The following is a 12,329-nucleotide window of genomic DNA, read 5'->3' on the forward strand; positions in this document are numbered from 1 at the left end:
TGATGCAATCCTTGCCCTGAGCGTTTTTTTGAGTTACATGCAACTGGATTGTGACTGTAATGAGATATGGCGTGACTGAGAGAGGGTGAATGGAGAGAAAAAAAATAGTATAACTCGTCAGCACAAGTGTAAACGGACTTGACGTTCACCACAACAGGCAGATGAAAATCTCTGTTTTATGTCTCATCCGAAGAATGGCACCTCTTGATAATGCAGTGTTCCCTCCCCTCCCCCAAACCTCCAGCACTACATTCGAGTGTCAGCCTAGACTGTGAGCTCAAAGTCCTGACGTGGGGCTTAAACCTTCTGCCACAGAGCCAAGATAGGTTACCGGCTGAGCCAGGCTGACACCTAATGGAATCTGCCCCCCACTCCCCTCCCCATACATTTATTTTGTTTGTGGCTCTTCAAAGAAATCATGACTCAAAGGTTAATGAAGCGCTCCAGGACGCTCCCCTGAGTGAAGGTCAGTGTATAAATGCGAGTTGTTGATGTTGTTGGTCAGATTGTATGGTTCCTCTCTCCAGGGCTGACCTGTTCGAGGACGACACCATTCAGCACCTGCTGAAATACAAAGCCTGGTGGGCCGATGCTCATCCGGCAAAGCAGACACCAAATCGACCCCAGAATGAACACAAGGACGCTTCTAAACGAGCAAAAGAATTTGGTGAGTAACTGATTGGAATCACTCCAATCCAGCCAACTCGCAGAAAGTGATGTCAGCCATAATTCCTGCACATGCACGCAATGCACACAAAGTGGTGTCAGGAGGCAACCTACCTGACAATCCAGTAGGCAACCATGTTGTTGTGCGGAGAGCTGGGTGCACACCGGAGGTGCACAGCACACCAGTGCTATAAGTGGGATCCGCACTAAACTGGGATGCCTTATAAAGAGGTTACTGTGGAATTATGATCTTTCTCATTAGTTCTGGTCTTTTTTGTTAGTTCTGGAGTTGTTGATTTTTTTTAGCAGAGTTTAGTTTTACAACATCTGCTTGAGTGTTATAATAATCCTTGCATTTGATACAGCGCCTTATCATGTCTTCGAGATGTCTCAAAGCGCTTCACAGAATATACTGTAAAGTGAATTGACTGTAGATTTTATGGGTGAAACAGGGCAGCCAATTGTGCTAAGCAGTGTCCCACAAACAGTTGTGGATTGAGTGACCAAATTATCAATATTATTATTAGTGTGTTATACTTGCTTTTTTAAAAGAAAAAGCTCCTCCAAAAAAAATCTGGTGGCTTTTGTGTTTTGGAACTCGACCCATGCGGAATATGAAGATGTCTGGAGATTCACTCACTGACTTAAGCCTGATTGAGACACTGCGCTTGACAGCTGAGTATGTAACCACATATTTCAAGGTTTATGCACTGAAGAAGTGTCTCTTAAAGTGAGTCCGCAGACATAAACCAGATCCCCAGGGCTCGGTGGCCCTTTCAACTGAAGCACATTACCAAGAGTAAATATTTACACTCTATTACAACGCAGAGACCGCTCCGACGGCATCAAAGTCCTTTATAGTTAGCGCTCGCTGGGATAAGTCTAAACTGATTTGCTCTGAAAGACTGAATCTGCAGGATTCGCTCGGATGAAGAGGGTCAGCCAGATCCGCCTAACCTGATTTAACTGGAAGTATAATCTGCTTCTGGAGTGGAGTTCCCACGTGCACGAAGGAAGGGTTCCCCCACTTGTGATGTTTTGAACAGGGTTTCAGGGTTGTGTGTGTGCCCCACCCTACCTGGGCATCCTCCACAAACCCTACCGAGCCAGCCGCTCCCTTCACTGACATAAGAGGTGAGAGTGCCACCAATTGAGCCAAGGCTGACACCTGTTGAGGTTAGCTGATGGTTAGAGCACTCATCTTTGAAGCATGACGACCCAGGTTCGATTCGCGGACAGGGTGAAACTTTAGGCAAATTTCCCTACTCCACACGTCTCCCTAGCAGTAAGTAGGAACCCGGTTGTTAGTTGATTGGCGGATTGCTTTCCAGAGAGCAATATTTCCTCCCAAAAAAAGAAAAAAAAATTACATTTGGTCACTCAATCCACAACTGTTTGTGGGACACTGCTGTGAGCAATTGGCTGCCGCGTTTCACCCATAAAATATACAGTCAATCCACTTTACAGTATATTCTGTGAAGCACTTGGAGACGTCTCAACGTCATGATAAGGCACTTTATCAAATGCAAGGATTATTATTATGATTTTATGTCTTTGCCTTCTAATTCAGTTTCTTGCTTTCACTTTGGCTCGTCTCAAACTCTAACCGTTCCTCTGACATCCCACCATGGTGCCTGGTTATTATTTTGTCGTTTCTTCAGAGGTTGTGGGTAATGGGACTCACAGAATCATTCAAAGTCACTGGTGTTGGGCCACCGGGCTTCCTAAATGATATCTCTGTGATGGCTCTCTGGCTTCGTGTTCCGAGAAACATTTAAGTTGAATTAAATTTAACTTGTCTCAAATTAAAGGTCATAATTTAATGACCGTGCACGGTTCTCAATCTCCGTGTGTTCAGCAAGTCAACGAAGGTTAATGTGCGAAGGACCTTCCAATGCACAGACAAGCTGTCAGTACAGGGCTGGAATGATTGCTCAATTTCAGCTCTTATTTTTTTTTCCAGTTCATTGACCACAAACTAGCTGAATGACAGCTGACGTAGCTAATAGGTTTGTGGCAGGATTAATGTGGGGCGCGGGAGCTAGTTTCTGCACAGCCTGCCAGCGTTAATGGGATTGTGTATCGTTCCTCACTTTTAACGTCCTCACGTTAACGCAAGCAAGAGTAAAAAAAATCCCTGCGGTTTAAGGTCCGCCTGCTGAAAGGTCTAAATTGAGACAGGCAGCTTCTATGTAGGTTAGAGTTACATAGAATTGCAAGGCAGGGAAACAGGACATTCCGCCCAACCAGTCTGTACAGTGTTTATACAACACATAATAAAAAAAATGAAAATAATACTAATTTAGCCACTCAATCCACGACTGTTTCTGGGACACTGCCATGCGCAATTGGCTGCCGCGTTGTGCCCCTGAAATATATAGTCAATTCACTTTACAGAATAGTCTGCGAAACGCTTTGAGACGTCTCAACGATGTGATAAGGAGCTATATCAAATGCAAGGATTATTATTATTATTATTATTTATATTCTCGTCAAACTTGTTTTTAGTTCAATCTTCAGAGCTCCTGGAAGATATCCGAATGCTGTCATGATGGCACTCTGGATAATTACCAAAAACATTTTAAATTTGTCAAAATGAAATGGTGGGACTTCAGATTAATGGGATTTATGTGAATTAAACTGGAAAAACTATCTTCCCACAATGATGAATTCTTGTGAGGTTTTAACCCCCTTTCTTTTAATAACAATTCAGTATGTTGACTGTGGCCAAATCACGAGTTAAAACAAATTAAATAATGATTTTTAAATTGGAAATACCTTCAGCAGACCGCCCCCGGATCGGCTGTCAGTCGTATCTAATATCTGAAGAGTCACGTCTAATATCCAAACCGGTTGGAAGCATCACGGTTTCATTAAAAATTGCAGATGCCTATTAGCACAAATTAAGGAGGCAGCCAACTCCAAAATGAACAGCAATTATGAGAGTTTCCCCTGATGGCTCAGTTAGAAAATACACCGTCCAGTGCACAGCTGAGCCATGCAGATCAGGAATTTTCGACGTTCAATCCCCAGCCTCCGATAAATTAGAAGAAATCAGATGGGGCAGCTCCAGTGGGTGTTATAACTTGTCTCAGTGGCCCTGAGCTCAGGAGGGGGAGGGAGAGGGAGAGAGGGGAGTGAAGAATAAAACAATTCAGTTGCTTCTGATTGTTACCAAAAACCCATTTATGAATTGTGCCCAATGGACCGTTTTACAGAACTAATAGCTTCACAACCTATTATATTGTTTTGTTTCCACAAATGCACAGTCAATCCAATATATTCTGCGAAGTGCTTTGAGATGTCTCAACAACGGGATAAGGCTCTATATCAAATAACAATAATAATTTTTGCATTTGGTACAGCGCCTTATCACGTCTTCGAGACGTCTCAAAAGCGCTTCACAGAATATACTGTAAAACGAATTGACTGTATATTTTGTGGGCGAAATGCAAGGATTATTATTGACGTTTCATAATTGTTTTGTTTTAATTAACGCAGAGGTGAGGCTTCATGTCTGTTTGAATGGGAAATATAAAAGATCAGTGTAAGATATATATTTATATCTTTTAATAAAGTATTCCTTTTTAATGAAATCTAATATGACTTACTCCGATAGTGCAGGAAAAATGCAATGTAATTTTTTAACATGAAAAATCACCAAATTGGGTTTTATTTGAATAGTGGTTTACAAGGAAGGCTTCCTCAAGCGAGTAATAAATTAAAAGCCTCCCTGAGGGTTATTGCAACAAACCTGTGTCTAAGATGCCATATTACAATAATAATCCTTGCATTTGATATAGAGCCTTAGAGACAAAATGTCTCAAATTGCTTCACAGAGTCTGTTGTAAAGTGTAGTGCCTGCGTAGTTGTAGGAAGAAACACCCTTCTCTTTTTGAGTAGAGCAGGGGATCTTTAACATCCACCTGAGCAAGCAGACGGGATCTCCGTTTAACTTCTGATCCTCTGACAATGCAGAGATGCTGCTGGCAATGCATTGGCTTTTTGAAAAGGCGCGACAACAAATGCAAGGATTATTATTGTTGTAGTGTTTCGTAGATGGCAGAGCTCGATAGGGGAGCTAATTGTTGTTGGCTTGTGACCACAACTGCTGAGCTTGTCTGCGTGGGTCAGTCGAATGGTTTAGCACTCTGAGGCCTGCGGAGAACCTCCCAGTGTCCACTGCTTACATGCTCAGTATCCCAGCCAGCGAGAGTGTTGGCAGCTATTCACTTGGTTGTCGGGACTAATCACATCCTCGCTTGATGTCCGCTGATGTGCTTTGCAGCACAAGTTACCAGATTACAATAAGGAATAAGGACACAGCGTAGGGGCTGTCTTCACTGTCCTTAGATTTAGATTTGTCTTTCCGTAACTCAGCATTTTTTACCAATCATCATCTATATCTATTGGTAACCACACACAAGTTTCTTTTTTAAAAAAATCAAACTACTTTAAAGGCATTCTTTAAAGGCATCCTGCTGTGCGCAATTGGCTGCCGCATTTCCCCCACAAATATAGTCAATTGACTGTACAGTATCCTCTGCGAAGCGCTTTGAGATGTCTAGAAGGCATGAAAAGCACTATATCAAATGCAATGATTATTATTATTCTCCCACAAAATATACAGCCAATTCACTTTACAGTGTATTCTGTGAAGCGCTTTGAGGTGTCTCAAAGACGTGATAAGGCACTATATCAAATGCAAGGATTATTATTATATTCATTTCTGTGATTTCTTTTTGCCCTTTCAGTCGTTTTCTATGAAGATGAAAAGCAACAGCTGAGAAAGTTCCCCAACAAAGATTATCTGTTAGAAAAGAAGTCTTGCAGTCAAGCTTACCTCAGCCTGGTCGACATAATCCTTGCTTACACTTACGAAGTCCGCTGTACAGAAGGGGAGATCAATGTAAGTTTTCTTTTTAGCCGTGGAGTTGAGTAACTGGCAGCTTGTAAGACGTGATGATCCTCTGGCTTGCTAATCTTGCCGCTGCTGAAAAGTGGAACGTTCTTCAGCTTTTGACACCCGAGTTCATGGATCAGCAAATTCTAGGTCAAGCGTAGCAGCAGCCTGGTATGTAACATTGCCTGAGGGACCCAGCGCTCTTTTGGAAACTGCCCCATTTGTACTGTGAGCCAGATTGCACTCACAGGAACCACTGAGACAAAGCTTCTCCTCCTATACGGTTGCTTTCATGGTGAGATCCTCGGCTTCTTACCCCTGCTCCCTCGCCTTCCTTATTGATTGAAGGAGGGCGGTACGGAGGGAACATTTGACCCAGGGAACAATCGGAACGCGCAGCTGGACTTTGTGCAAGGGTTGAATTGCTGACTGAACAGTGAGAAAAGATAACTTTTGGTGGCAGTACTCAGTCTCCGAGAGTGTTTACAGTACTTTGGATCTCTGAAATGCATGTTAAAAAGGGTAAGAATTTATCCTTATTGTCTTGACTAACGGATGTTCAGTCCAGCAGTTAAAAGCTCTGTTATTTCAACGCAGCAGCCATGAAGTGGGCAGAGAGTAGATCTGCCTGGAGTGTCACAGGCTTTACCTTTTATAATATAAATAAATGGGACGAAGATGTTTTTCATATGAAGTACCTGATGAATTTTTACTTCGATTGTATTTTCCAGACCGAATCTCCGTGGAACATTCGAAAACTGAGTTCCACTCTTTGTTGGCTCGGAGTAAGTACCATGTCTTTTTTTTAATGCTACTCACTTTATTAATAATAATCATCTTTGCATTTGTGGATTCCTGTAGTAGCTCAGTGATTAGAGCACTCGCCTCGCAAGCGAGAGACCTGGATTCGATTCCCAGCAAGGTGAAACGTTGGTTAAGCTTCTTTACCGCACACACCTGTTTACTAGCAGTAAGTAGTAACCCGGTTAACTAGTCGATTGGCAGATTACTTTTTCGAGGGTAATAATTCCTTCGAAAAAAATAAATAAATTGATCACTCAATCCACAACTGTTTGCAGGACATTGTTGTGCGCAATTGGCTGCCGCATTTTGCCCACAAAATATGCAGTCAATATATCAATTCATTTTACAGTACATTCCGTGAAGCGCTTTGAGACTCCTCAAAGATGTGATAAGGCGCTACACCAATTGCAAGGATTATTATTATTATTATAGAGTGCTTATCACATTGTTGAGACTTCTCAAAGCGCTTCACAGAATATAGTGTAAAGTGAATTAATTGACTGTATATTTTATGGGCAAAACGTGGCAGCCATTTGTGCACAGCAGTGTCCCACATACGGTCGTGGATTGAGTGACCAAATTATTATTATTAAATCTTTTTGACTAATTTTATTCCAGCTTTTATTTAACATGGACTTATTCCAGCTTTACACATCGACTTGTGTAAATAACCCATTCCAATAAGTTCGCTATAGCTACAACCCTAATCAAATTAAATGCTGTTGCCACGTCAGAAACTGAGCTACAACTAGTAAGGACATTGTTAATTGCTCCATCAGAGGACAACCGTATTGGAGAATGGTGCTGATTTGGTGGGATTTATTGATTGACTTGAGCAATGAGTATTCATTCCCTCCTTCGTTGTTGGGATGAGAGTCGATTGTATTTCATTGCTGAATATTTAGAATGGCTCAAATACGATGTAATGGAGCGTGCAGCTCCACTCCCCCAACACCCCCCCCCCCCTCCCCGCCGCCCAGTATCTCAGTTCCTTAGGGATGAGCCTAAATTGTGTGTTTAGTCAGGAATTCAGCAGGACTGATCTCAGCAATTACAGTACAATACAAGTTTACATTTATATAGCCCCTTTTCACATCGGGAGGACATCCCAAGACATCTAATCCTGACTGGTCACACGAGCTGGGAGTGGGAGCTGAGTGGGGTGAGGGTAGGGAAAGATCGCCAAAAGCGCAGTCAAAGAGATATGAATTTGGAGAGAAGAGGCAGGAAATGTTGCTGCCTTGCTGAGACTCCTTCTTTAATGCTACTTTGCTAGTGAAGCTGAGTAATTGCAGGCGAGGGTATAAATGACCCTAGAGTAATCTGCAGCTTACACGAGATTCTGTTTTTTTTGTAGTCGCACTTGGAGTGATTGTAAATCAGCACAGACAAATTTGCATCTCTCTCCTGCTTTTTTTTCTTGCAGACTTTTTTCATTACAAAGTTTAGAATTTTATTTTGCTTTCAATAAACTGAAATAAGGAGGAAAGAATGTTACAATAATAATAATCCTTTGAGACGACTCAAAACTCTTCACAGAATATACTGTAAAATGGATCGACTGTGTATTTTGTGGGCGAAAGGCGGCAGCCAATTGCGCACAGCAGTGTCGCGCAAACAGTCGGGCATTGAGCAACCACAATTTTTGGAGGAATTATTAGCCCCGGAAACCAATGTTCTACTGAGTCACAATTATAATAGTTGAATTATTATTATTCAACAGAATTCTCAGCTTGACATTTCCCCCCACCCACCCCATTTGTGATGTGAAGGAAGACTAATTGATGGTTTTCTTTTGTTTGACATTGCAGACTTATCATTCTCTTCAGGAAATGCTCGTATCCTTCAGTAGAAGAGTCCTGTGTTATCCACTCTACAGACATTTCCAGTTGGCCCTAAAAGCCATTGACGATGCAGCGTTGATATTTCAATTAGGTGAGAAACCTGTTAAAAGGAGCCAAGAATTTATATCCTTAACTGACTAACGGGTATTCAGAGCAGTAGTTAAAAGCTCTTATTAGTTCAACACATTAAACTTTGCACTGTCGGGCGGACATGTGGAAATTAATTGCCGTCTTCGTAAGATCAGGGGGAGGGCAAACTTCCGAAATAACGATATTCATTTTGGGTTATTTTTCTTACAATGGGGAAAGGCGGGCTGATCTGTTACATTTTTAAGAAAGGGTGCAAAGGGGGAGTTGAAGGTCGATGATAACGCACAACAGGAATAAAAGAAATAGCTTGAAATGGGTTTGAATGGGACGTCCTCCCGACGTGAAAGGCTCTCAATAAATGGAAGCTTGTTGTTGTTGTTGTTGAATCGATTCTTGCCTCAGAGTCAGAAGGTTGCGAGTCCAAGCCCACTTTGAGCTTATAGTCTACACTGACCATCCATTGTACTGCTGGAGGAGCGCTGCGTTATGGCCTACAATCTCCCAGACGAAAATTGGTCATTCACTCCTTGGCTGTTTGTGGGCATTGCTATCAGCCTAAAATACATAATAAGTTTGCCAACACTTAACAATAAATCCTGTGAAGCGCTTTGAGATGTTTCAATGGCATGATAAGACGTGGTAGCACTCTTGCCTCTGAGTCAGAAGGTTGCGGATTCAAGAGTTCAAGTGGGTGTTAAATGGGCATAATTTTTGAAAAGAGAAATTGGTTCTTTCTTTTCCGGTCCTCTGGCTGACAATCCTAAACATGAAGTGGTTATTGATATCCTGGCTGTTTGTAGGACCTTGTGTAGAACGGTTGCTTTGTTTGCCCAACAAAATCCAGTTACCGTGTGTTAAAATAATTATTGCTAGATTATTTGTGACTTCTTTTATAATAGTGATAATAATCCTTGCATTATTACGTTGTTGAAATGCCTCAAAGCGCTTCACAGAATATACTGTAAAGTAGATTGACTGTATTTTGCAGACGACGCAGCAATTAAATAATTAATTAATTGTGGTTTACAAAAAGCACTTTAAAAATAGTAGTTCTTTCTTTCTATTGAGTTGGTAACTCTGATAGTGTGTTTGACTAAACCATTTTAAGCAAAACTGAATTCATTCCACAATAACTTGCATTTATATAGCACCCCTCACGCAGCGCAGGGTCCCAGAGCGCTTAGTTCACCTGCGATTTGTGTAAGAAGTACAGTATATGGTTGTAATATATACAACAAAATTATATTTGTGTAGCATCTTTCACGTTGGGAGGACGTCACAAGGCGCTGGACAAGGCGGAGGGACTGCAGGATGGAGTTCCAGAGAGTGAGGGCTGAGTGGCAGAAGGCCCGCCCACCAATGGTGGGGTAGGCGAGGTGGGGACGTGAAGCAGGCCGGAGCCCGCTAAGCGCGCAGGATGGTAGGGGGCTAGGAGGTCACAGGGAAGGGGGGAGAAAGTCCATGGGGGACTTTGAAGATGAGGACCAGGATCTTGAACTGTATCCTCTGTGTGATGGGAAGCCAGTGGAGTCGGGTGAGGATGGGGGTGATAAGGTCACGGAGCCTGGTGCGGGAGAGGACACGGACTGCAGAGTTCTGGGTGATCTGCAGCCTATAGAGGGAGGAGTTGGGGAAGCCGACAGGCTAGGATTTTGCATAGTCAAGCCTCGATGTTATGAATGTGCGTATGAGGGTTTCAGCGGCCTGCAGTGTGAGACAGTGTCGGAGCCGGGCAATGTTGTGGAGGTGGGGGAAAGCAGAGCGGGTCATGGCATGGATGTGGGGTAGAAAGGATAGTTGAGGGTTAAACAAGACCCCAAGGTTCCGGACTGGCTTAGTAAGGTGGAATGAGCAACCATGGATGGTGATGCTGTCAGCGCCTGAGGTGTGAAGGCGCTTATGGGAGCCAATCAGGAGAGCCTTGGTCTTGGAGACGTTCAACTAAAGAAGGTTTTCTCTCATCCAGCACTTGATGTCTGACAGACATTCCGTCAGGTCAGCAGTGGGTCCTGGAGTTATGGGTGGAGGCAGAGAGGTAAGGTTGGGTGTCATCCGCATACATGTGGAAGTTGACTCCTTGTCCGTGGATGATGTCACCAAGAGGGAGCATATAGATGTTGAAGAGGAGGGGACCTGAGGAACACTGCACTAGACGGTGCGGGGGCTAGAGGAGAAGCTATTTATGGAGATGAAGTTGAGGCAGTGTGAGAGGTACGATCTGAACCATTGAAAGACACAGAACCGTGAAGGTTGAGGTGAGAGGAGAGGCGGTGGATGAGGATAGAATTGTCGACGGTGTCAAAAGCAGCAGAGAGGTCAAGGAGGATGAGGAGGCAGAGGAGCCCTGATCGTAGATGGACAGAATGTCATTTACCACTTTGACCAGAGCTGCACAGAAACCCGATTGGAGGGGTTCATGAAGGGAATGGCAGGAGAAGAAGGAGTGAAGCTGGAAGGCAACGAACAACATTCCAGGACCTTGAAGAGGAAAGGGAGATTGGAGATGAGGCATTAGTTTGAGAGCAGGAATGGGTCCAGGGAAGGTTTTTTTAAGGATAGGAGTGATGACAGCCATTTTTAAAGGGGTAGGAACGATACAAGTGGACAAGGGGAGGTTTATGGTGTCTGAATAGAGGGGCAAGGAGGTGGAATTGGGAGGTAAGGAGAAGGGTAGGGATGGGGTTGAGGGAACAGGTGATCGGTTTCAAGCAGGTTATAGTGGTGATGAGAAAGGAGTGGGAGACAGGTTCGAAGGTCGGAGGGAGTGATGGGTAGGGGCCGGGGTGAGAGGGGGACATGGGGAGGGTTAGTGGACAGAAGGGCAGAGGCAGCTGGATTTGAGGATTTGAGGAAGTCCAGCCTCGCCTCGCAGTTGGGATTGGAGGTGTGGATGGGCAAGGCGTGAGAGTGTGGGCGGAGGAGCCTGTTGGTGATGGAGAAGAGGAGCTTGGGTTTGTCCTTGGCCTCCAAAATTGTCTTGGAGTAGAATGATAATTTAGCGGAGGCGAGGGCGGAACGGTTAGATTTGATAAGGTCCAGCCAGATCTGCCGATGAACCATTAGGTTCGATTTAAGCCAAGTGCGTTCAGCGGCACGCAACTGTGCTTTAAGGAAGCAGAGGTGACTGGTGTACCATGGTGATTTATGTGAGTAGGAGACAGTTTGGGAAGTGAGTTGCAGAGAAGCACCGTTTGAATTCCAAGACCCTGTGTTGGCAGAGCGCCCACAAAATATACAATCAGTTCGCTTCACAATATATTCTGTCAAGCGCTTTTAGACGTCTCAAAGATGTGATCAGGTGCTATATCAAATGTAAGGATTATTATTAATCGATTAATCAATTCTTTCAGAAGTTCAGCTTTATGATGTAAAGATGAAAGGCTGAGTTCACTTCAGATCTTTTATGTATACATTGCTGTATAATAAAGCAGCAATGTATACATAAACTTTATTTTTAAACAAAATAAAGCTGCTTAATGAAACAATTAATGTAACGACTATATGTGTAGAAAGCGTCGTGTTTCGTTTTGGCCGTGCTTTCAGTACAAAGTCTCAAGGATGTGGTTAGAGATTTGCTTCTTGCATACTCTACTTGGGAATATCTTTCTGACAGATTTTCTGGAGGAAATCATGTCCATATGTTAATTCCTTCCTCTTGGTGTTTGAAAACGTGTTTGTTTTCAAAGGGCTTCGAAAATGGAATCCTAGAAATGAGACCCAGACACCATTCCACGTCAAGGCAGTGACAGCTTCTCCACTGGAGCTCCGATCCCAATTCTGTGCTCCCTTTTCACTCCCTCTTGTGCTGTTCCTTTTCAAACCAATTGTCAAGTAAAATAATAAGTAAATAATAATACTTTTTTTGATACGCGCGTTTCACGCCTGGAGGACATCTCACCTCACTCCTGAAGAATTTCCTCTTCAACCATGCCTAAAGTCACCTTCTCTTTCTCCTTGGCTCAACGCCAAGCTCTTTAGCGTTCCAAATCCCTACCCCCATGGGAAAGGTGTTATATTAATGC

The 12,329-nt window shown here is 43.4% G+C and overlaps 1 protein-coding gene across 6 annotated transcripts in view; it reads left to right on the plus strand.

Moving 5' to 3' along the window:
• The window catches only part of shq1 (SHQ1, H/ACA ribonucleoprotein assembly factor), a 55,383-nt gene that overhangs the window by 20,301 nt on the left and 22,753 nt on the right, over positions 1-12,329 (plus strand). For all 6 annotated transcript variants that reach the window (XM_042339556.1, XM_042339557.1, XM_042339558.1 and 3 more), the window contains 4 exons: positions 528-667; positions 5,421-5,575; positions 6,301-6,354; positions 8,185-8,308. In XM_042339556.1, coding sequence (XP_042195490.1) covers positions 528-667; positions 5,421-5,575; positions 6,301-6,354; positions 8,185-8,308 — 473 coding nt within the window. The remainder of the gene's footprint in view (positions 1-527; positions 668-5,420; positions 5,576-6,300; positions 6,355-8,184; positions 8,309-12,329) is intronic.

Source organism: Callorhinchus milii, unplaced genomic scaffold (genome assembly GCF_018977255.1).
Source record: "Callorhinchus milii isolate IMCB2004 unplaced genomic scaffold, IMCB_Cmil_1.0 Scaffold12, whole genome shotgun sequence".
Classification (NCBI taxonomy): domain Eukaryota; kingdom Metazoa; phylum Chordata; class Chondrichthyes; order Chimaeriformes; family Callorhinchidae; genus Callorhinchus; species Callorhinchus milii.